At 36.1% G+C, this 25,776-nt stretch overlaps 1 protein-coding gene across 2 annotated transcripts; it reads right to left on the bottom strand.

Moving 5' to 3' along the window:
- Window positions 1–328: 328 nt before the first annotated feature.
- Window positions 329–17,236, bottom strand: HORMAD1 (HORMA domain containing 1). Of its 2 annotated transcripts, XM_029229897.1 has the most exons (14): window positions 17,180–17,236; window positions 16,330–16,474; window positions 14,889–14,952; window positions 14,416–14,452; window positions 12,215–12,235; window positions 11,922–11,948; window positions 10,295–10,362; window positions 9,274–9,425; window positions 7,582–7,841; window positions 6,031–6,097; window positions 5,877–5,953; window positions 5,058–5,141; window positions 2,669–2,740; window positions 329–988 (listed from the first exon to the last, which is right to left on the bottom strand). In XM_029229897.1, exons 1-14 carry the CDS (start codon window positions 17,210–17,212, stop codon window positions 908–910), a joined length of 1,188 nt encoding a protein of 395 aa, XP_029085730.1. In that variant the 5' UTR covers window positions 17,213–17,236; the 3' UTR covers window positions 329–907. The 2 variants fall into 2 exon arrangements, with proteins under 2 accessions (XP_029085730.1, XP_029085731.1); XM_029229898.1 differs by lacking the exon at window positions 12,215–12,235 and having other exon boundaries at window positions 883–988; window positions 17,180–17,212.
- Window positions 17,237–25,776: the final 8,540 nt, after the last annotated feature.

The raw sequence follows: 25,776 nt of genomic DNA, 5'->3' as shown, positions 1-25,776 counted from the left end.
TACCATAGCATTCATTCTAACATTCGCTATTAGTGCTTGTTACTGGCAAGCCCACGGATAATATATGTTTTTAGAATATGGCTGCTGAAAATGCAAGAGGCAAACAGACCAAGTTTTAAGCTTTTCTTTTCTAGAGCACAGAAAACAGTCAAGTCTGGAACCGGGTCCCAGGTTTCTCACTAAAAGCACAGTATCTTTCACTACCACTCAAAAGTTCTAGAAAGCGTGCTCAACTCTTGCAAAGTAACATCTACTGAAATGATCTCAAAATTAGTGCCTAAAAATTTTCTGCTATTTAAATAAAAATTAGAAGCCATGAAAGAGTCTAGATGCTGAACAATATTTTATTTATGCTGCCAAAAATGGCAGACTTTAAAATCATTTTGTCTTGTAGTAAAAAATGTTAAAAAAGTTAAAGCACCGATTTTTAATTGTACATTATATATTATCATGTTAATACACTATATCAAAGTACTGAAGAACATTGTTTTAATAACATGACAGACATAGCCAGTTAAATTGTATAGTTTTAACACAAGTAAAAAGTGAATTACTATCAAAATTTAATACCAAAATAAACATTATTTACTTCAAAAAATGGCTTTAGAGGACCTTAATATATGTTAAAAGAAAGTGTCCACCAAAATGGAAGATAGATCAATATTGAGTAGATAATTAACATAACAAATTATGACACTGGTACTTTTTATTCAAAAGTTCTCCTGAGTTTGTCTCAGATAAGATTAAGGATCACAATAGGATAGTCAGCTAAGGATTAATTTTAGTGTACTAACTGCTTAAGACTACATGTAAGTTTTCAGAGGTAGGGCAAACACACCTTAAAACAGTAATATAATGTCCTTTAAATGTTGTGAAGAACTTTGCAAACATGCAGAAAAAATTTTTTTTATGTATTTTTCTTTGGTTCACTAAGCTTTCTTCTTTTTGGCACTGACTCTTGACTAGAAGAATCAAGGTGATGAAGGACCTGTCAAAAGAAAACAACTACTAAGAATAGATACTTTCCAGTTTAAATGTCTTTAAGTTTTGAGCTTTTTCATGCCTCTGAGGTCCCTTCCTTCCTTCCTTCTTTCCCTTCTTCTTTTAAAAAATTGTAACTAACATACCATTTCCTAAGATAGGATAGCTGGGTTCTCTAAAAGTAGGTAAATTTTATTATTGACATATTTATATATCCTGATGGCTGCTGAAAGTATAGCCTTACAAAGTATAAGGTTTTCATTAGGGATGTTGGAGTAGTTAGAAAGATAGATTTGACATTATGTTCTCAAAATAGTAAAATATTTTGAGGGGAATGAGGGGGGAGAGATTAAAAAATGAGCTGCAAATAGAGAAACATTCCACTTTGGCATCATGTAAGATTTAAATCATGTTTTGTTTTTGTATATGGTGCTTAGCAGTGCCTGACAGATTTTAGAAATTCATTGCACCCTTGAATGAATGGGAGGGTGAATTAGGAAAATTGCTAACAAGATTCTGAGTTATCAAACTTTTATTTTTCTGGTAAAACTCACTAATGATACAAATTGGATTATGATTTTGCAGAAAAAATTAAGGCTTAATACACTGGGGGAAAAATTAAAGAACCTAATATATAAGGTTATTCCATTCCCTTCTTAAGATATATAAATTGAAAACAGTATTAACCAACTAGTATATTTTTGAGATTACCCCTTTAACACTTGATTTCTAAAAAGAATCTTAAGTTTTCAGTTATCTAATTTTAACCTACTACTAATAATAAAAATTCTGGTTGAAAAAGTATAAATATTTATCTCAGAAATGACAAATACATTACCTGATTTGGTAAAATAAGGTTCCAAATATAAGACAACTGTTACAAGATTTAGGTCAGGAAAATTTTCTTTCTTCTAAGGTACTAGGAGGAGATGCTATATTTTTAGAGAACATGTGGATTTGGTAACTTACCTTGTTTCTACTTTCTCTAGAAAGCTCAGATCAAACCTGTGGCCCAATTCTAATTCTATATAAATAAAATGGCCTGAATATTCTTGTACTCTCATTTTCTCATTCTATTCATATTTTTCCTGACATAGATCTTTTAAATTTTTATTTTATTTTAATTTATTTTTGGCTGCATTGGGTCTTTGTTGCTGCGCGTAGGCTTTCTCTAGTTGCGGTGTGCGGGCTTCTCACTGCAGTGGCTTCTCTTGTTGCAGAGCATGGGCTCTAGGCGCGCGGGCTTCAGTAGTTGTGGCACGCGGGCTCTAGAGTGCAGGCTCAGTAGTTGTGGTGCACGGACCTAGTTGGTCCGCGGCATGTGGGATCTTCCCGGACCAGGGATCAAACCTGTGTCCCCTGCATTGGCAGGTGGATTCTTAACCACTGTGCCACCAGGGAAGTTCCCTGACGTTGATTTTTATTTTATAAATTCCTCCAACTATTTCAGATCATTCATGGAATAAGACAGTAAATGTTTACATGGAAAAATTAATAAACCACATAGCATATTTTATTTAAAAATCACCCCATTTTTTAGAATCAAATATACTTAAACAAGATTTAGATACCAGAGCTCTGAGGTATATCCAGGAATATAGTCATATTTATCATTAAATTTAATCTATAGTAATGATATTCTGAGACTTGCTATTTTATTCAGCCTATATATTATTATAAGACTTACCGTTTTCGCAGATTCAAGCTGACTTCTCTTCCGATTTTCCTTAGAAGATTTTACTTGTTGATTTCCATTAGCCTCCACAAAGATAGAATAATTACTAACTGGTTATTTCTCAAAGAACAACAAACATGCTTTTTCAACCGCAGGCAGCTATATGCGGTTTTTAAAAGAACAACTTTACTGCGATATAATTCAGATACCATACAATTCATCCATTTAAAAGTGTACAAAATTAAGTGATTTTAAGTATATTCACAGAGTTGTGCAACCATCACCACAGTCAATTTTACAGCACTTTCATCCTCCAAAAAGAAATCCTGTACCCTTATAGCTATCACTCCCCTATTCCCCCATCCTCCCGCCAGCATTAAGACTTTCTGTTTCTATACAAATCCCTATTCTGGGCTTTCATATAAAGGGAACCATATAATATATATGTATATATATGTGTATATATAGTGTGTGTGTGTGTGTGTGTGTGTGTGTGTGTGTGAGAGAGACTGGGTTCTTTCACTTAACATAATGATTTAAGGTTCATCCAAGTTGTAGCACGTACTGGTACTTCATTCCTTTTTATGGCTGAATAATAATAGTCTACTGTATGAATACCACATTTTGGGGCTTCCCTGGTGGCGTAGTGGTTGAGAGTCCGCCTGCCGATGCAGGGGACACGGGTTCGTGCCCCGGTCTGGGAAGATCCCACATGCCGCGGAGCGGCTGGGCCCATGAGCCATGGCCACTGAGCCCGCGCGTCCAGAGCCTGTGCTCCGCAACGGGAGAGGCCACAACAGTGAGAGGCCCGCGTACAGAAAAAAAAAAACAAAAAAAAAACAGAATACCACATTTTGTTTATCCATTCATCTGTTACATTTAGGTTTTTTCCCCCACCTTTTGGCTATTGTGAATAATGCTACATATGCAGTTTTTAAAATGAATATTAGATGGTGACAAATTATTAGCTGCCATAGTATTATTCTCTAAAAGTACATACTTATTTTCTGATGCTTGCAATGTCCTTTTCAATGATAACTTCCTTAGTATATATATTATTAAATATTTTCATTTCCTGCCCTTTTCTAACCATAATTCAGTCATTATTCTCAAATACAGGAGTACTTTGGTGGAGTAAAGGATAGTAAAGGATACTCATCCTAAACAGAAGCTGCCTAGGAAGAACATTTTGCTGCTAGAGGTAGTAATTTTTGAAATTCTTTTATCTCTTGCTTTTCTCAGCACACTAGTTTGAACGCTGCCTTCTACCAATTCTTAACTTCCCATCGAGAATGTGGAAAAAAAGGATACCTAAAAATGGCACTATCATCAGTGGTGTTCTGGTAAATGTTTAACAACCAGTTCTCTGGGAGAAAGAAATCCTGAGTTGAGGCATTTGCTGATTTCCATGCCATGAATACTCTCATCATGTCCAGTTTCAAGCTGTCAACATGATGTCACTGAATAAAGAGTTGGAAACAAATGCTCCAGCATACCACTGTTAGAGTGTGCTATTTGTTTCCTTACATTTTACAGAATGCTTTTTCTTCACCTCTGAACCTTTGAGAGTAACTTAAGGGTCTAAATAAATACAAATTTCTATTCAGTACAACTCATAAAACAGTCATTTTTAATGTCTTATTAACACGATAGTCCATTTACAAGATAGAACATGGGAACAGTTTGGTGTTCTAGGAAATTTCCTTGGGAGTCTGGATGATAGCATCACTTCTCAAAGCCTTTCCTGGATTCCCCTTTCTATTTTTTTTTAAATAAATTTATTTATTTTTGGCTGCGTTGGGTCTTCATTGCTGCACACGGCCTTTCTCTAGTTGGGGCAAGTGGGGGCTACTCTTCGTTGCGGCATGCAGGCTTTTCATTATTAGGGTGGCTTCTCTTGTTGCAGAGCACGGGTTCTAGGCACGCGGGCTTCAGTAGTTGTGGCACGAAGGCTCTGTAGTTGTGGCTCGCGGGCTGTAGAGCACAGGCTCAGTAGTTGTGGTGCACGGGCTTAGCTGCTCCAGGGCATGTGGGATCTTCCTGGACCAGGGCTCGAACCTGTGTCCCCTGCATTGGCAGGCGGATTCTTAGCCACTGCGCCACCAGGGAAGTCCCTCCTCTCTCTACTGTACCTTCAGTAAAATTAACCATTCTTTCCTTTGTGCCTCTATGTAGCCTATTCAGACTGTTACTATGGCCCTGTATCACTGCTTGTTGACCTCCAATTACTACATTTTCATCTAAGAACAAGTTATACCTCCAGCACCTAGTAAAGTACCTGAAACATAGTATGTGCTTACCAAACGTTGGTCCAATAAATGAAGTATTAAAAGCAAAATAAATATGGGGGGAAATTACAAGGTTAGAATGGAAAACAAATCTAAAGAGATGCTTTTACTACCATTTTATTCTGAAAGATTTTTCCACTTCTTGTTTTGCTTTGAGACACATCAAGTTCAGATGTTTTACTGACTAACTGCTCAACCTAGAAAAGAAAATAATTACACAAAACCACATAAAATCATATAATAAAAGTTTTTCATAACAATAATAGGGGTCAAAAATTCAATCACATAAAATTTAGGGTCTTGCTATGTTGAGTTAATGAAAACCAATAATTTTGTGTTGGTTCTTACTGTCATAAAAAGTGCAAAGGTAAAGATAGTGAAACTGACACTGTACGCAATTGACCATTCACTGAATTCAGAAAGTCCCAAATTATCACTAGGCACCACTCTTCCAGAAGATAAGAACTTCAGCCCACCCCCATTGAAGAAGGGCCGCGCAAAGGAAGGCAGACAATCATCAGTCCCATTATTTTCATGTTGATTTTATCTAAATGTTATTTCAGGATTTTACTGTGTGTAGATAACAAAATTAAACATGTTCTGCTCCAAGGCAACAAAAATGTATTATATAGTCCATATGTAAATACAAAGGGTTGTGGAGTTAATAATTGCTTAAGATTTTATTTAGCTCTGAAATTCTGAGATTCTCTGAACAGTATTTAGGTTCATTACTAAACAAATCAACCAATAAAATACTCAAAACTTTTCAATGTATAATTCTCGAATTTTATTAATAAGCATTCTTAATACCTAATTTTCTTCTAAAAGACCTAGAATATAAGAAAATCTGAGAAATAACTAAATAAGCATATAAGCACCTGTCTTTTGAAAAAAATAAAATTAGAAGTGAGATAGAACTGTCAAATTTATACCTGAGAATGAGAAATTGAAAGATCTGGACTTTCTTTAGACCTCACAGTTTCATCTTCTTCACAAACTACACCTGGTTCTGTTAAAAAAAAATAGTTAAAATGGTATAAAATTGAATTGGAAGTGAATTAATTTACATTTTCATTAACTCCTTACCTCCAAGTTCAGAAGATCCAGGGTTTTTTTCCTGCTCTTCCATTTTAGTTTCAATGTCAAAATCATTCTACATAATTACATGAAGGAAAAAATGGACATATTTCAAAAAGAAACTAAAACAACTGGGTAGAATATTTATAAACAAATTTGTTTTATGTGAAGGTTAAATATAACATAACACTACAACGACCTTACACTTGCTAGAAATATAGTGGCCCTATAATTACTATAATAAGGCAACTTATTTATTCAAAGTATAAAATCCTATTTTTTTTTTTACTTTGCAGGGTTGCTTTAAGGCAGATGATAAAAATATACAACTTTCTCAAAAATGTATGATGGTTCTAAGAACACTTAGATCTTACTATTGTTTGAGAACACTGAATTAGACATGGTCACACAACAAGCTACTGCTTCTGTAGCTCTGGAATTTCTGTATAGATATTAGCATAAACTCTGAATATGACCCAACCCTCTTCAGGGAGTTGGGGAAGGATAAGCACAGTTATGGTATGGTAGAAATAGCAAAGGTTTAATGTCTATAATTATTATTCCCTTTGTGACATTTGTCAAAGAGCTTTAAATATTTTAAAGAACGCTTCATAAATCCCAGCCATATTTGTTTATAAGGCAAGACTGGGATTTAGGTTTTAGGAAGAAAATTCCTTATTCTTTGACTGAAATGGTTAAAAACTGAATTTTCTACTTGTAAGGATGTGGCCACAGAACCTAAATCAGAATAGTCAATCTCTATACATAAGAACTGTGGTCATAATTTAGAATAAAATGAGACAGGAGAAGACAACAAAGATGAGATTAAAGAATAATTATATTAATGATGAAAGATTTTCTGGGAGTGAGGCTATAACAAAAAAAGCTTTTTTTATACTTCAATTCATCCATTCATTCAACCAATACTGAGAATGCATTCCGTAAATCTAAGTGTTAGGGACAGGAGGATTAAAAAGATAAGACACTTTTCCTGCCTTCCAGGAACTTCCAGGCTGCTTCAGGACACTGAATTTCCAGGCCCTGAAGAAATTCAAGCATGAGCACTTAGTAGGGGTGTTGTATGGTAGAAAAGATTCCAGCATTCGTTGGGGGATTAGAGTAGTTCAGTGGTCTTCTTTTCTTTTTTTTTTGGCCGTGCCGCAGGATCTTAGCTCCCCAACCAGGGACTGAACCCAGGCCCTGGCAGTGAAAGCGCTGAGTCCTAAACACTGGAGCACTAGGGAATTCTGTGGTTTTCAAATTACACTCCAGACCAAGGGGTTTCCTCAGAGTCCACCATGAGGGTAGATGAGGTGGTGAGTGGCTGGGCATCCAGGACCATTCCCTACTTCATTCACAGTAGTTGTGCTTTTAAATTTCTGAGAATAATGTTGTTTGCATCCAGGTAAAAAGTTTTAAAACCACAAACCTTAACCTTCTTTAAGGTCCCTTCCAAACTTGAGTTTATGATTGTAATAAATATTTATAGCTATTAAAGTCCTCAGAATTGAATCAAACATTCATTACTCTTGTTCTTCATAACTCTTTGAATATACTTACACTTATGTAATGCTCCTGTTCATCTTTGAAATCATCTTTGTCCATAAGAATTTTTTGAAGTGGTGTTCTTAATTGTTTTGGTGATAATACAGATGAATCAATATTTTCTATTCGTTCTTTCTCAGTGGTCACTTTTACTTTGAAGGTGTGAAAAGGTGTTGGGATTTCTCCCACATTTAAGTACATAGGCTCCCCTTCAAATATCACTCCTTCATAATTACCATCCTTAAAACCAGGAGGCTGGTAACCTGGGGGTGTAACTGCAGAAAAGTAAGTATAAACTGTGCTGTTCATGAAACTGAAGAAAATACATTAATTTTTATTATTATAAAATATATGCAGATTAAAGAAATTTCAAATAGTATAGAAGAACATATAATAAAAAGTAAAAATCACTCTCCTACTATCTCCAAGTTCCTATTTTATTCCTTAAAGGTAAACTTTTTTCCCTACACTTGACTGACTACGTGACCTTGAGGAAACTACTTGTCATCCTTGATTTGGTTTCCTCATCTGTCAAGTGGGGTAAATACTGGTACCTACCTCATAGGGTCACTGTGGTATTAAAGTCTGTAAAATGCTCAGAACAGAACTGGCACAGAGTTAAGTATTCAATAAATGTTAGTTATTACTGTTGATGCTTTATGTTCTTCTAGAAGATATGATGCATGTAAAGTATAAATTTTATATATTTATATAATAAATATAATATATAATATTTAAATTATATAATAAATACATGTATATCTCTTTAAAAAATACAAATGAGGTCATACTCTTCTGTACCTAGCTGTTTTTAACATCACCTTTTTTTAAAAATTTATTTAATTTATTTTTATTTTTGGCTGCGTTGGGTCTTCGTTGCAGTGCGTGGGCTTCTCATTGCAGTGGCTTCTCTCATTGTGGAGCACGGCACGTGGGCTTCAGTAGTTGTGGCGCATGGGCTTAGTTGCTCCACGGCATGTGGGCCAGGGCTCGAACCCATGTCCCCTGCATTGGCAGGTGGATTCTTAACCACTGCGCCACCAGGGAAGCCCTTTAACATCACCTTTTAATCTGTTTTTAATATTTTTTGGATAACAATTTATCAGCACATTCTTTTAAATAGCTTGCACAGCACTACTATATAGATGCACCATAATTTATTTACTCAGTCCTCCAATAAACAACTCAAGGTTGTTTCCAGTTTGTTCCTGGTTTAACCAATACATTATGAAAATCCTCATAAACATATAACCTTGCAAGGTTGTCTAAGTATATTCCCAAGGTACTCTTCTAGCTACAGAATTTCTGGATTAAAGAGAATGTGCCAAATTTTGATACTGCCAAACTGTCCTCTTAAAATGTTACATGGCACCTATATACATTCCCTCAAGAGTATACAAAAGTACCTGCTTACTCCCACACCCTTGCCAACAATGATTTTACAAGTTTTACTGATCTGATAACTGAAAAATGGTATCTCATTGCTTCACTTCCTTAGTTATGAATGAGGTTGAACTTCACATGGACATGTTCAGACCACTGGAGAAGTTGTGTATATTTTTTCAAATACTGATATTAAATATAAATTTTATAATTTCAAAAAATATATAACAATTTAGGTGCTTACAAACATTTGGGATGGAAACTGTTTCAATGACAAGAAAATATACAGATACCAACTGAAACAGGATGAACTGGAAATAGTACCTTCATCGTAGTAAAAAAGTTTCATGGTCAAACAAACATCATTAGGTAAAGGTCCCAGATTTTGCATTAGAACATAAATCTTGCGAATGAGAAGAATACTTGCTTTCTTGGTGTCAGCAGATGACATACTAGATTCACTGCTTTGGTTTTTACTGGAAGAGAATCACACATTAATTTCTTTTATAGCACCCATGGCTTCTAATAACATAACTTCCCATTTTACTACTTGAGATTCTTATTCCCATTAAAGCATTAAGTTGTTAAGTTAAAAATTGTGATATAATGTGTTTTAATCCCACTATTATAAAAATTAATATCACTGTTAATATTATTATTATAAACTATTTTACATATATTAAATTAATATGCATTTTATACAAGATGTTTAAAGGAAACGAATGATGGACTTTTATTGTATTTCTTTTATTTTAATTTTTAAAAATTTATTTATTTTATTTTTGGCTGCACTGGGTCTTCATTGCTGTGCACGGGCTTTTCTCTGGTTGCAGCGAGCAGGGGGCTACTCTTCGTTGTTGTGCGTGGGCTTCTCATTGCAGTGGCTTCTCTTGTGGAACACGGGCTCTAGCCATGCAGGCTTCAGTAGTTGTGGCAGGCGGGCTCAGTAGTTGTTGCCCACAGGCTCTAGAAAGCAGGCTCAGTAGTTGTGGCGCACGGGCTTAGTTGCTCCGTGGCACGTGGGATCTTCCTGGACCAGGGATCGAACCTGTGTCCCCTGCATTGTCAGGCGGATTCTTAAGCACTGTGCCACCAGGGAAGCCCTTTATTGTATTTCTAATAACTTAAGCATACAGTGGCTTTCCTACTCTTTGGCTCTGTTTCACAATCAAAACAGTATATAATTAGCCACAGAATTCTGGCTTGCAGCCACTCCAAGAATATTTTGTATCCTTGATGGTTAATTGGGGATGTCTGAGAAGTTTCAGAATTATTCCTGAAGTTTAGCTATATAGTATTAATAAGTGGTAATCTGTAATACAAAAAGAAAACTATAGAACAATACCTTATGAAGTCCATGATTGGTCCATTACTGGTGTACTTGAATTTAAACTGGTAACATTCTGAAATTGTCTTAAATAGAAAATACTGCAGTTATGAATCTGATATACAGTACTGGTGGCCAAGTAGCTATATATAGCTTTTGTATGACTCACCATTTATTTAATAATTTTTTCTGCATGTTAATCCCTATTCGTCCATTGAAACTTTCCAGTCCTAATAGTCAATTCCCAGGGTCTGGGATTCGGGGCTTCAGTGTTGGAGAGATACTTATTCCCTCGGTCATTGCAATGTATGTTTTACATACCAGAGGGAAGGAACTCCTTAGCAGGCAGGTGAGGGAGGCAGCACATCTCTTCCTCTAACAGAATGACTAAGCACAGGGCTTCAATCCTTGGTAACCACAAGCAAGTCATTTAAGCCCCCTAAGTCTCAGTTTCCCCAGCTAATAAAAGGGGTTGAAAATAGTACCTATCTCATTGGTGCCTATGAATATTTATCAAATGGGATAATTTATATAGAGCCCTTAATAAAGTATCTGGCACACTAAGCATTCAATAAATATTAGTGCATCAGCAATGTTGCTCTTTTACTGAAAGAAAAAATGTGCAACTATAAAACATCTTCAGATGTACATTTTCTGTACATTTTCTGAACAGTTAGTTTCTGAGCAATCAAATAATTCATAGCCTTTGCCCATATGATTTCGTCACCATGGGCATATATTAAGCATTAATTGTAGGCTTAATTTATAGTATCAAAGAAAAGACATTCCTAGCTCTCTTGAAGCTCTAATACTGTTATTGCTTTCTTTATATTCCATTGCTCACTTAGGGATGGGGTTAGCTTTCTCTTTCTTTTTTAAAAATCTGCTTCTCCATGAGTGAAGGAAACACGATATTGTAACAGCTATAGTGTAATGGGTAAGCACTCAGATCATGAACTGGCCTTCTTAGGTCCAAATTCTGGTTCTGCCACTATGACCTTACACAAGAAACCTTGTGTCTAGGTTTCCTCATCTATAGAGTGGAGATGATAATGATATATTACCTCATGATGGTTATAATGAATAAATGAGATAATGCATATGAAACCCCAAAGAACAGAGCCTAGGAATAGTAAGCACTCAGTAGATCTTTCCCCTTTGTTTCTTGTCTTCTGGTTTTCCCTTTCATTTATTATAACCCTTTCTTTCCTTTAATTGTCAGATGAACAGGTAGATGTGACTGGATTGGGGTGAATATTCAAAGATTAAGGATGAGTATCTTATTTTTCTCAAACTCAAACATTTTATAATTCTAAAAAAAGAATATAATTAAAAAATATTGCAAAGAACCAGAAGTCAGGAGATTTAGGTTATTTCTAGTGGTTTGTCTTTGTGGCCTAGGCTCAGTCACGTAATCTCTCTTGTAGTAAGTGTATTAATCTGTTTAAATATAACAATACAAGCCCTGTCTTACCTCAAAAAAGTCTTTATGAGCTTCAAATTTTGAAAATATATGTGAAAGTGCATTGATAAAAGCACAGTTAAAAGCACTGGATATTATTATATTTTTATGTTACTTATAGATATTAGAGGCATTATGGGGGTTTTTTGGCATTATTTTTTTTAATAACTTAAGCATACTTACCTGAGGGTCTTCTGGATTAGTATATACCTATTTAAAAATAATTTACAATTTAGTAAATTGTAGAGGCTAAGTATTCAAGGAGAACTAAATTGGATGTTTAGACTAAAATATTAAATGAATTCAGTAAAACAAAATACAAAACGACCCCCTCAAAATATTAGCTACTTTTCCATTGAATAGATCAGTAGTTTGTATCAAGTGACATGATCAATAGGTGGTTTTAATGTTATTTAATTAAGCAAGGCTGAATTTGACAGTCTTTAAAAAATAATATACAATTTAAAAATACTTACAGCTAGAACAACCAACCTTAGCTGAAACAAAACAAAGAACAAAAATCTTATTTTTTTAATTAATTAAATTTTTATTATCACAGTTTAAATATTATATGTTTCAGGTGTACAACATAGTGACTCACAATTTTTAAAGGTTATACTCCATTTAGTTATTATAAAATATTGGCTATATTCCCTGTGCTATACAATATATCCTTACAGCTTATTTATTTTATACATAGTAGTTTATAAAAATCTTATTTTTATTCTATAAAATATTTGTGCATGATGGACCATAAGAATTCTTTGTCCTATTTCAACATTTATTCCTAATAAAAATAATCTTACATTAAATAGACTTCATATGATGCACGTAAAGCAATACCTCAGATATCCTTCTCTATTCCCCCAAATATCTATTTCTAGTTGACTTACTGAAAGTTGAAATTCATATCACTAACTTAAGCAAACAGGGGCATTACTGCCAGTTACAAGGAAAATATGTATTGTGAAATAACACATTAAATATTACCAATATGAGAACTGATTCTGAAAAGAGAAAAAGAGAGTTCAGAGCCCTCCTCATTTAGTAAAGGGAAGAGGCTTTGGAGACTATAGGAAAAGAGAATCACAGGAAATCATTCACTCAAGTAATCTGCCAAAATCTGAGTCATCCTTGATTTGGATCTTTTCCTTATACTCCAGAACCAAACGTCAACAAGTCCACTCAGTTCTGCCAGGTATATCCTGAATCTTCTCATTTTTCTCCTTTGCCATCCTGGTCTAAGCCACCATTATTTTTTATCAGTACTGTAGTAATGGATTAAGTGTCATTCTCCTTAATTCCAATCTTATTCTCCTTCTACAGTACATTCTCTAAATAGCAGTTCAGAGTGATTTTTCTTTTAATTTAGAATATAAATCAAATGATGTTACATTTCTACTCAAAACCTTCAAATGGCTTTTATTTACACCTAAAATAAAATCCAAACTCTTTTTTTTTAAAGACTTTTTTTTCTTTTTTTGATGTGGACCATTTTTAAACTCTTTATTGAATTTGTTACAATATTGCTTCTGTTTTATGTTTTGGTTTTTTGGCCCTGAGGCACGTGGGATCTTAGCTCCCTGATCAGGGATTGAACCCGCACCCGCTGCATTGGAAAGCGAAGTCTTAACCACAACCACTGGACCTCCAGGGAAGTCCCAAAATCCAAACTCTTTACCTACACAGCTCTGAATGCTCTGGCCCTGTCCATCTCCACAGGTTTATCTCCTGCTGCTCTCTTGCACTGCTCACTACACTCTAATCATTCTGGCCTTCTGTTTGTTCCTTGAACTCTCCAAACTCCCCTCCAACTCTTTGCATTTGCTGCTCTGTCAGGAATATTCTCCCAAAATCAGTGCCTAGCTGGTTTCTTCTAATTCAAGTCTCAGCTTAAATATCACCCCCTCAGAGAAGCTCCTCAGACTACCCTATCTAAAGTTACCCCATCTCTCCATTTGCCACATACTTTTTCTTAAAATGTTAATGGCAGTTAACACTATTGGATGTTATCTAATTTCCTTGTTTTATTGACTATTTTCCCATTATAGAAGGGACCCTCTTTGTCTTGTTGACCACTGTTAGCTTACCCAGCTCCTACCTAGAATACGTGCCTAGCACAGAGCAGGCACTCAATATTTAATGAATATTAAATACATTATGTCTTAATGAGGGAGGTTGGTGACCATGGATAAAATTTTATCTTTTTCATAATTTTTTTTAGAGTTGGACTTCTTTGTATATATTGATACAAACATAAGCTAAGTAACTATACAAAAAGGCTTGTCACAATTTAACCTAGACTACATGTAAATTTATTTCTGAACTCTCATGAAGAAATAACTTATTAAATTATTAGTATAAACATGATTATGGAAGGGATGTGAAACTAATGAATAAACTATTTTAAAAGACTTTTTAATTCATTAAGTTTTTGTAAGTTAATATGTGTTATTAATACAAATGAGTGTTAACAACCAAAACTTGGCAAAATTCGTTAAGTACTAATTCTGTTTGCTTTAATGAGTTGAAAATCAGTCTTTAAAATATTCAAATTTTCAGCTTTGGACTGGCCTATGCCCAAGTTAGTTTAAGTTAATCTTTTACTACATGTAACGGCTGTTACATTTGTAGAATATAAACTGTAGAAAAAAAGGATAAAGAGATACCGACTTACATATTTTTTCTGTAAAGCATCATAGCATCCGGACATCCTAAAAAATAATCAAGGATTCATTTTTAGACTGAATGCACTTCCAGAAAATAGTTCTTTTAATAAGTCTCCATATTATCTCATTACTAAATAATACACGGTTTTATTATTAAAGCTTCCTTCTTACTAACTAGCTTAAAATAATAAAACAAAACAATGTGGCAGAAATATAAAATGTCAATAGCGGATGGAAGGAAAGGAAGATAGAAAATATCTGGCAGCTATTTGTGAGGAACAATAATAGGAAAGTGAAGCCTGCTCACATGGAGCATGAAATAAAGTAAAATTTTAATGCAAAAATCCAAAGACCTGCAAAAATGGTATACAGAGTTAAAGAGGGAATCACTAAAACTGGGTTAAACACTTAAAGGTATCCAAGGCACAAAAAAATGTGATTTAAGAAAAAATAATTTTCTTTCATTAGGTATTTCACTTACCACTTCAATAACTGTGTAGATCCTGGACAATTCTTCTGTTCTCTCAGAATTTTGACACACATATCTAAATGCAAAAATAATGATATAAATATAGAGCTACTTAAGATTAGCAAACAAGTAGAAATTTAAATGAAGATTATTTTCTTCAGCTGTGTATTACAGGTTTATTATTAATGGTAATTAACTTCCAGATGATTGATGTTAATATAATTAAAGGAAGAAAGTTTACATGGAAATAAATAATCTTTTTATCCTTTTTATAAAATTGCATCATAATGATTAGGATGTATGTTGATGGGTAGAAAAATTTTTCCATTTTCAAAGCTATAGAAACTTAGATATAACACTTTCATGCCATTGTCATCCAAGAGTCTTAGCATATTTGCTATGGACTCTTATCCCAGTAAAATACTTGTAAAAGGCCAAGAAGTTAACAGGCTATCAGATAGAGCCCTGTAAGGAAGCAATAAGTAATACAGTGGAAAGGATGAGGTCTCTCAGTCTCAGGTTCCTTATCAGAAAAGTAGGAATAATATCTAACTCATAGGTCTGTAATGTGAACTAACAAGATATCATACATAACATGGTGCTTAACATATTGCCCACAGAGTTGGTGTACAATGTTAGGTATACATTATGTGCTAGGCAATAAGTTATTATTATAGTATAAACTGGCTCTATTTTACTTCTTTAAAATAACACAAGAACATACACTACCACTGTAGGAGGCTATAAATAGGATGTTTTTGCTATTTACTTCATCATTATAAGAATAATGTCAGGTGATATTATACTTGAGAGATTAAGGGAAATTTTTATGATTAAGTGCTTTCAAAGGTATTGAATATACTTAAAAAAAATCACTTAGATGTCCACACAAAAACTTGTACAGGAATGTGGCATTATTTATAATAGCCAAAAAGTGGAAACAACCCAATGTTCATCAACTGATGAGTGGATAAATAAAATGTGGTATATTCATATAATGGAATATTATTTGACCATAAAAAATGAAGTACTAATCCATGCTACAAAATGGATGAACCTTAAAAACAATATGCCAAGTGAAAGAAGCCAGTCACAAAGGACCACATATTGTATGATTTCATTTATTTGAAATGGCTAGAATAGGCAAATCCATAAAGACAGAAAGTAGATCGGTGGTTGCCTAGGACTGGGAAGTGGGGGAAGTGGAGAGTGACTTAATGGGTATGGGGTTTCCTTTTAAGGTGATGAAATGTTCTAAAACTGACTGTGGTGAATATACCCAAAATCAATGAATTGTGCACTTTAAATGAGTGAATTGTTAGATATGCGAATCATATCTCAATAAAGCTGTCATTATAAAAACAAAATCTCTAAGTCAAAAATTATCATTTTAGAGCAAGCCAAAATAAAAATAACATCTTTAAAGAAAGTCTTTAAATAAACATTATATTACCATATAGATATCTTGTTCCATAAGCACATTCTGGGAATATTCCTCTCAAATACGTGATGCAGGATATTGAAACTGCTAGAAGCCTCTTCACTAACACTAAAGACTGCTGCTCAGTTGATATCTTACTGGGAAGTACAAACGCACTCTAAATTCAAGGGAAATTAAAACATTTTATTTAGATTTACTAAAAATACAGTCTTCCTGAACTTAAAAGTAGATCTAATTTTTTGCATAAGCATGGTACTTTCCCAAAGAATTCTTAACCATAGCAGTTAGTAATCCCCCCAAAATCAGAGTGGCTTCTAAAATGTGAGGGTGTTTGCAGGGTAGCAGCCTAAAGGTAACATGCAAAAAGTGCTTAAGAATCGTGTTAGAAATCCCTTGCACGTTAACTGTCTGTAACTGCATAATACGTGGATAGATAACACTGATTTTTCTCTTTAGTCACTGACTGGGTTTAACACAGGTAACTGTAATGCAAGATCTGTGAAGGGAAGACAATTTTATCTTTGTGGGGCATAAAAATTCATTTTCTAGAAGCGGACTGCTATTAGTGATAATTTCATCAAAGGAACCTAATAGCATTCATTGATACCTAATGTGAACTTAATTTGAACCAGCAATTTAATACAATGCATCAAGCATCCAATAGAATTCTCCATTAATTCAACTTAGTTTAGCAAATATCTTCATGCTTAAAACATTGAGTTTACTGATATCATTAAACCCTCAAAGAGTTGACTCTAACTTTCAAACATAAAAATAGGTGAGACTTCAAGAAACAATAAAATTAGCTAAATTATAATATATATAAATACAAGATCATAAAAAAAAATACAAGAAATCATACCATGGAGGTTCTCTGCAATTGTGCAGTGGCCATCCTCTGATAAAGTATTTTCTTTAATTCAACCTTGTGACACAAATACAAGCTTTAACTTCAGATCTTATTTTTATCACTAATTTGGTTTACTATATGTAAAGTCAGAAAGAATTTTATGTGACTAAATGACAGGATTTTTTTTAACTTAAAATAGAATCTTCGAAAACATTCATTTTTCTATAGAACTCTTTTGAGTAAAGTGCTAATTTTAAACCATTTGACTAGCAACCCTCACATAAAAGGGTTATTAATAAAGCTCTTTAGAGCTTCCCTGGTGGCACAGTGGTTGAGAGTCCGCCTATCGATGCAGGGGACACGGGTTCGTGCCCCGGCCCGCGAAGATCCCACATGCCGCGGAGCGGCTGGGCCGTGAGCCATGACCACTAAGCCTGCACGTCCGGAGCCTGTGCTCCGCAAGGGAGAGGCCACAACGGTGAGAGGCCCGCGTACTGCAAAAAAAAAAAGAAAGCTCTTTAAGAGACCTTTTTTTTGTGTGTGTGTGTGTGTGTGTGGTACGCGGGCCTCTCACCGTTGTGGCCTCTCCCGTGGGAGGTGGGAGGTGGGAGGTAACAGGAAAAGACATTAAAAAGCAAAAGAATAAAAGAAAAGGGAAAGAAAGGAAACAAAGAAAACAAAAACAAAACAAACATGTATTACGTAAGGTCTGAGGGTCTGGCGGCAGCGACCAGAAGAGAGGCATGACGTGGCATGCGCTTTGCCCGATGCGCTTGCGCCTTCCTTCTACGGTAGCCGGCAGAGGCGACTCAGTAGCCTTTTGACCTTTGGTCGGGGTCACCTTTCCCGCCAAGAGCAGCGCAAGGTGCGCTGGGAACACCGAGAGCCTGAAGGACTCCTCTCAAACAGAAAAGTCGCACGTCAGCGGGGGAAGGTTAACAGCATGTGCTAAGAATTCCCGATATACATAGCCGTCTTACAGTGACCAACGTGTTCTCAACGGCCATTTAATTAGTCAAATTAATTTCTGATTGTTTTCTAACTTTTGATTTTGTTATTGGATGTACCACATACTGCTTTCACGCTTTACAGTTCCTGTGTCTTCAGGAAACCAGCTGCCCCTAGCAGTCTCCTACCTAGATGTTTCCACTGTGCTATGTCTGTGGGGACAGTGTTAGCTTTACTGTAATTAATGTCTCATTTAGAAGCAAAATAAAACTCAGAGCTGGTAGGTAGTTGGAGATTGTTTAGTAATACAAACTTCTTAGTTTGCAGATTGTTATACATGCAAATAAGTTGTGTTAGTAGTGTAGATATATATTAATTTTTCATAAACTTTGGTATGTCTGCATTACCAGTTAGAAAACAGCCACCCCAGATATGAAAATATTTTTGCAGAGTCAATTAGGAGAGGAATGAAGACCAGAACCCTGTTTTCAGGGTCAAAAGTAGTGAAAATCCCCTGGTCTATTTATTTTGCTTCATATTTCCCTTACACTTAAAGTTTTGTAAATAATTAAACAGAAACCTCAATTAAATAGAGTTGGGAGATCAGAATGGGGAGTTCTCATGCCCTGAGAGGGAGCAGAGTCCAATAGGAAGGACTCCAAAGAGTACTTCCCAAGACTTCTGCTGCCAGTGTCCTTGTCCCCATGGTGAGCCACAGCCACCCTCTGCCTCTGCAGGACACCCCCCAACACTAGCAGGTAGGTATGGTTCAGTCTCCTATGGGGTCACTGCTCCTTCCCCTGGGTCCTGATGCACACACTACTTTGTCTGTGCCCTCCAAGAGTGGAGTCTCTGTTTCCCCCAGTCTTGTCCAAGTCCTGCAGTCAAATCCCACTAGGCTTCAAAGTCTGATTCTTTAGGAATTCCTCCTCCCGTTGCCGGACCCCCAGGTTGGGAAGCCTGACGTGGGGCTCAGAACCTTCACTCCAGTGGGTGGACTTCTGTGGTATAATTGTTCTCCAGTTAGTGAGTCACCCACCCAGTGGTTATGGGATTTGATTTTATTGTGATTGCGTCCCTCCTACCGTTTCATTGTGGCTTCTCCTTTGTCTTTGGATGTGGGGATCTTTTTTGGTGAGTTCCAGTGTCTTCCTGTGGATGACTGTTCAGCAGTTAGTTGTGATTCTGGTGTTCTCGCAAGAGGGAGTCTCATATGTTTTTTTTTTTTAATTTAATTTTATTTATTTTTTTATACAGCAGGTTTTTTAAAAATTTAATTTTATTTATTTTTTTTGTACAGCAGGTCCCTATTAGTCATCAATTTTATACACATCAGTGTATACATGTCAATCCCAATCTCCCAATTTATCACACCCCCACCCCCATGCCCCACGGCTTTCCCCCCTTGGAGTCCATACATTTGTTCTCTACATCTGTGTCTCAATTTCTGCCCTGCAAACCGGTTCATCTGTACCATTTTTCTAGGTTCCACATATATGTGTTAATATATGATATTTGTTTTTCTCTTTCTGATTTACTTCACTCTGCATGACAGTCTCTACAAATGACCCAATTTCATTCCTTTTTATGGCTGAGTAATATTCTATTGTATATATGTACCACATCTTCTTTATCCATTCGTCTGTTGATGGGCATTTAGGTTGCTTCCATGACCTGGCTATTGTAAATAGTGCTGCAATGAACATTGGGGTGCATGTGTCTTTTTGAATTATGGTTTTCTCAGGGTATATGCCCAGTAGTGGGATTGCTGGGTCACATGGTAGTTCTATTTTTAGTTTTTTAAGGAACCTCCATACTGTTCTCCACAGTGGCTGTATCAATTTACATTCCCACCAACAGTGCAAGAGGGTTCTCTTTTCTCCACACCCTCTCCAGCATTTATTGTTTGTAGATTTTCTGATGATGCCCATTCTAACTGGTGTGAGGTGATACCTCATTGTGGTTTTGATTTGCATTTCTCTAATAATTACTGATGTTGAGCAGTTTTTCATGTGCTTACTGGACATCTGTATGTCTTCTTTGGAGAAATGTCTATTTAACTCTTCTGCCCATTTTTGGACTGGGTTGTCTGTTTTTTTAATATTGAGCTGCACGAACTGTTTATATATTTTGGAGATTAATCCTTTGTTTATTCGTTTGCAAATATTTTCTCCCATTCTGAGGGTTGTCTTTTCCTCTTGTTTGTAGTTTCCTTTGCTTTGCAAAAGCTTTTAAGTTTCATTAGGTCCCATTTGTTTATTTTTGTTTTTATTTCCATTATTCTAGGAGGTGGATCAAAAAAGATCTTGCTGTGATTTATGTCAAAGAGTGTTCTTCCTATGTTTTCCTCTAAGAGTTTTATAGTGTCCGGTCTTAAATTTACATCTTAATCCATTTTGAGTTTATTTTTGTGTATGGTGTTAGGGAGTGTCCTAATTTCATTCTTTTACATGTAGCTGTCCAGTTTCCCCAGCACCACTTATTGAAGAGACTGTCTTTTCTCCATTGTATATCCTTGCCTCCTTTGTCATAGATTAGTTGACCATAGGTGCATGGGCTTATCTCTGGGCTTTCTATCCTGTTCCATTGATCTATATTTCTGTTTTTGTGCCAGTACCATATTGCCTTGGTTACTGTAGCTTTGTAGTATAGTCTGAAGTCAGGGAGTCTGATTCCTCCAGCTCCTTTTTTTCCCCTCAAGACTGCTTTGGCTATTCGGAGTCTGAATAGCCCCAAAGAGTCGTATATATTTTTAATGGCATTGTCCAGTGGACTCCTAGCTCTGGAATGTTTAAGTCCTCTTGTTTCTTTACTTTTTTTTATCCAGTTAAAAGTTTTGTCAACTTCTATGGTGTCTCCCAGACTTGCTCTTTGTTTTTGATTTGTTTGTAATTTTTTTCCTTTATTCAGTTACAAATTTTGTCCAGAGTTTTAGCACCACACATATACTTGCTGTAGTACCTTCAAGCTAGTATTCTTTTTATTTTCTTCAAATCATCCTATATACAGTTTCCAGAGTAAGACTTTTTTTTAATTTCTTTTTTGATTTAACATTTTTATTTTATTTTATTTTTTGTGTAAACTATTTTATTTTTAAAAAAAGGCTTTTTATTTCTGTAAGTTTGAAATTACTTATGGCTAAAAATTTCTCCTTATATTAGACATACAATAAAGATTTTTGTTAAATATTTCATTATTCTACTTACTAGTTCAGAGGTTCTTCACCTGGGATCCATGGATTCCTAAAGGATCCATGGATAGAATTCAGAAAATCTGTGGATTTTTATGGGGAAAACAATAACATCTTTATTTTCATCAACCTCTAACTGAAAGCATTTCCCTCAATTCTGAACATAGTTCATAAAACACAGTAATATTAGCAATACTTGTAATTCTATCACCCAAAGAAAACTCAGATATTTTTGTATCAAATTACAGTTTTTTCAGGTATCTTCAAATATCATTTATACTTGTCACTCTTTTAAATTTAAGATAGTTATTAACTCTTGTTATTTAATGCATTTTTAAAGAAGCATGTTTATGGTGAACTTCCTAGGATCCTTCTCAGTGATGTAAGTTGCTGAGCCAAGTGTTATTTTAGCCATGATTGTGCCTCCGGTTTATGTAAAACACACACACGTCACTTAACCCTGTTTGTATGAAATGTCTATATCTTGAGTATATCAAGAAAAATAAAGGTGAAAGCATTCTTGAAAAAAAAAAAGAAACATGTTTATTACTATAGCACAAAGTTATATTTAAAATTTTTAATAACTGTATTTCAATATAATCAGCATCCTTTGTAATTCTATGTATTTTATTTTATGGATTTAAAAACATTATTCTGAGAAGGTGTCCATAGGCTTAATGAGACTGACAAAGGTTAAGAACCTATGTTTTTGTTCCATTTACAGTGCTTGAAAAATTGTGGGCAAAATAAAAATTAAAGAATAATCAACTAAACACTTTTTATTTTAATTTAATTTTATTTATTTATTTTGTCTGCATTGGGTCTTCGCTGCGGTGCACGGGCTTTCTCTAGTTGTGGCTAGTGGGGGCTACTCTTCGTTGTGGTGTGTGGGCTTCTCATTGCAGTGGCTTCTCTTGTTGCGGGGCATGGGCTGTAGGTGCAACGAGCTTCAGTAGTTGCGGCACGTGGCCTCAGTAGTTGTGGCACACAGGCTTGGTTGCTCTGCGGCATGTGGGATCTTCCCAGACCAGGGATCGAACCCGTGTGCTCTGCGTTGGCAGGCAGATTCTTAACCACTGTGCCACCAGGGAAGTCCAACTAAATACTTTTTAACTACAATATTTCTCTACACTTTTGATAATATTCATATATTATTACCATGTTTTTATAGTGAGCAATTCTTGTTCTTTAAAATGTACTTTGTGGAAAGGGAACCAAAGATAGTAAAATTAGTTTAAGTTCAGTTTAATATATATTAATGACATCATCCCATACATTTTTCATGTCATAGACATGAACTTATAAAATTTAAAATTCCTGCTACCTCTTCAGAACCTGTCTACTAATCTAGAGCAGCAATCTAATTACTCATAAAAATGTGAGTAATGGAATATTTTTAAAGAAATGCAGTTTGGTTATTTTTTCAGGATGACTAATAATTTGTCCCCAGAAGATACTGGCCCATTGCTAATGACTAGGTAAAAATAATTTGAATTAGTATAACTGTTGATCATTAAAATAATTATTACAAAACGCTTGAAAATAGATTGTCTCTTTAGCATGTGTCTACTTTGACATTATTTATTTTAAACATTTACTGAATCCTTTTATGTGAAAAGATACAATCTCAGGACATGAAGAACTTAATAGTTTCTTCCATTAAACTTGCCATAGTGCGCAGTGGTTAAGAATCCACCTGCCAATGCAGGGGACATGGGTTCAAGCCCTGGGATGGGAAGATCCCACGTGCCACGGAGCAACTAAGCCCGTGTGCCACAACTACTGAGCCTATGTGCCTACAGCCCATGCTCCGCAACAAAGAGAAGCCACCGCAATGGGAAGCCCACGCACTGCAATGAAGAGTAGCCCCCGCTTGCCAAAACTAGAGAAAGCCTGCGTGCAGCAACAAAGACCCAATGCAGTCAAAAATAAATAAATAAATGTATTTTTTTTTAAAGTTGCCATAGCATGTGATGTATCACATTGATTGATTTGTGTATATTGAAGAATCCTTGCATCCCTGGGATAAATCTCACTTGATCATGGTATATGATCGTTTTAATGTGTTCTTGGATTCTGTTTGCTAGTATTTTGTTCAGGATTTTTGCATCTGTGTTCATCAGTTATACTGGTCTATAATTTTCTTTTTTTGTGATGTCTTTTTCTGGTTTTGGTATCAGGGTGATGGTGGCTTTGTAGAATGACTTTGGGAGTGTTTCTCCCTCTGCAATTTTTTGGAAGAGTTTGAGAAGGATCAGTGTTAACTCTTCTCTAAATGTTTGGTAGAATTCGCCTGTGAAGCCATCTGGTCCTGGAATTTTGTTTGTTGGAAGATTTTTAATCACAGTTTCAATTTCGTTACTTGTGATAGGTCTGTTTATATATATATATATTTTAAGATATATAGATATTTTTAATGCTTTTCTTTTTTAAAAAAATTTCTTTTATTTATTTATTTGGCTGCATTGGCTCTTTGTTGTTGCGCGCAGGCCCTCCCCAGTTGTGGCGAGCGGGGGCCATTCCTCCCTGCGGTGGGTGGCCCCCCCATTGCAGTGGCCTCCCCCTTTGCAGAGTACAGGCTCCAGGCACATGGGCCTCAGTAGTTGTGTCACGCAGGCTCAGTAGTTGTGACGCACAGGCCTAGCCACTCCGCGGCATGTGGGATCTTCCCGGACCAGGGCTCAAACCTGTGTCCCCTGCATTAGCAGGCGGACTCTTAACTACTGCACCACCGGGGAAGCCCTGTTTATATTTTCTAATTTTTCCTGGTTCAGTCTTGGAAAACTGTACCTTTCCGAGAATTTGTCCATTTCTTCATGGTTGTCCATTTTATTGGCATATAGTTGTTTGTAGTAGTCTCTTATAATCCTTTGTATTTCTGCAGTGTCAGCTGTGATTTCTTTTCTTTTTTTTTTTTTTGCGGGGAGAGGGGTACGCGGGCCTCTCACTGTTGTGGCCTCTCCCGTTGCGGAGCACAGGCTCTGGACGCGCAGGCTCAGCGATCATGGCTCACGGGCCTAGCCGCTCCGCGGCATGTGGGATCTTCCCGGACTGGGACACGAACCCATGTCCCCTGCATTGGCAGGTGGACTCTCAACCACTGCGCCACCAGGGAAGCCCCTATCCTTGCTGCTTTTAATATTTTTTTGAATTTAATTTTTATTAGTTTGATTAATGTGTGTCTTGGTGTGTTTTTCCTAGGGTTTATCCTGTATGGGATTCTCTGTGCTTCCTGGACTTGGGTAACTATTTCCTTTCCCAGGTTAGGGAAGTTTTTGCCTATAATTTCTTGAAATATTTTTCAGACCCTTTCTTTTTCTCTTCTTCTTCTGGGACCCCTATAATTCGAATGTTGGTGCGTTTAGTATTGTCCCAGAGGTCTCTGAGATTTTCAATTCTTTTCATTATTTTTTCTTTATTTTGCTCCTCAGCAGTTATTTCCTCCATTTTGTCTTTCAGCTCACTTATTCATTCTTCTGCCTCAGTTATTCTATTATTGATTCCTTCTAATGTATTTTTTGTTTCAGTTATTGTGTTGTTCATCTCAGTTTGTTTGTTCTTTAGTTCTTCTAGATGTTTGTTAAACATTTCTTGTATTTTCTCAATCTGTGCCTCCATTTTATTTCTGAGATTCTGGGTCATCTTTACTATCATTACTCTGAATTCTTTTTCAGGTAGATTGCCTATTTCCTCTTCATTTATTTGGTCTTGTAGGTTTTTACCTTGCTCCTTCATCTGTAACATATTTTTTTTTTGCTCTCTCATTTTTCTTTCTTTCTTTTTTTTTTCTTTTATGAGTGGGATTGTGTTCCTTTCTTCCTGGTTGTTTGGCCTGAGGCTTCCAACACTGGAGTTTGTAAGCTGTTGGGTAGAGCTGGGTCTTGGTGCTGAGGTGAGGACCTCCATGAGACCTCACTCTGATGAATAGTCCCTGGGATCTGAAGTTCTCTGTTAGTCCAGTGTTTTGGACACAGAGCTCCCACCACAGGAGCTTCGGCCCCACCCCCAGCTCATGAACCAAGATCCTGCAAGCCGTGTGGGGCAGCAAAAAAAAAAAAAAAAAAAGAGAACAATACCAAAGTAAAAAATAAAATTAGACTAGGAAACTAACAGATATGTTAGAAACAATATAAAGATAAAAATATAGATGAATCAAAAACCAGAAGGTAAAACAGTACCACAATAGTAAAAAAGAGGAGGAGGGGAAAAAAAAAAAGGTGGGGGGAAGGCTTGGCTGTGGAGGGCAGGGCCTAAGCAAGGGTGAGGTTTGGGTGGTGGGTGGGGCCTATGCTTGGGATCCACAAGGCTGGAAAAGGCGCTGGGGGCTGTGGGGGATAGGGCATAGGCTCAACAGGAACAGAAGGGGCCCAGGTGTACCCCCCACCCCTGGTCTCAGAGGGTGGAGGAACCTCACCTGGGAGCCCAGCAGGCTTCCTGGGCTCGAGTGGGCGGGGCAAACACCATCTACTCC

The sequence above is a fragment of the Monodon monoceros genome, unplaced genomic scaffold, assembly GCF_005190385.1.
Source record: "Monodon monoceros isolate NGI ecotype Baffin Bay Population unplaced genomic scaffold, NGI_Narwhal_1 Super_Scaffold_18, whole genome shotgun sequence".
NCBI lineage: Eukaryota > Metazoa > Chordata > Mammalia > Artiodactyla > Monodontidae > Monodon > Monodon monoceros.
The sequence above is the reverse complement of the archived record's forward strand: the minus strand, read 5'-3'. Positions and strand labels throughout refer to the sequence as shown.

Coding starts and splice junctions, on each gene's coding strand:
- HORMAD1 (XM_029229897.1), bottom strand. CDS start 17,212: ATGGCCACTGCACAATTGCAGAGAACCTCCATG. Junction 5,954..6,030: donor TGGATCTTCTGAACTTGGAG/GTAAGGAGTTAA, acceptor TTTTTTTAACAG/AACCAGGTGTAGTTTGTGAA. Junction 989..2,668: donor AGCTTGAATCTGCGAAAACG/GTAAGTCTTATA, acceptor TTCTTTTGACAG/GTCCTTCATCACCTTGATTC.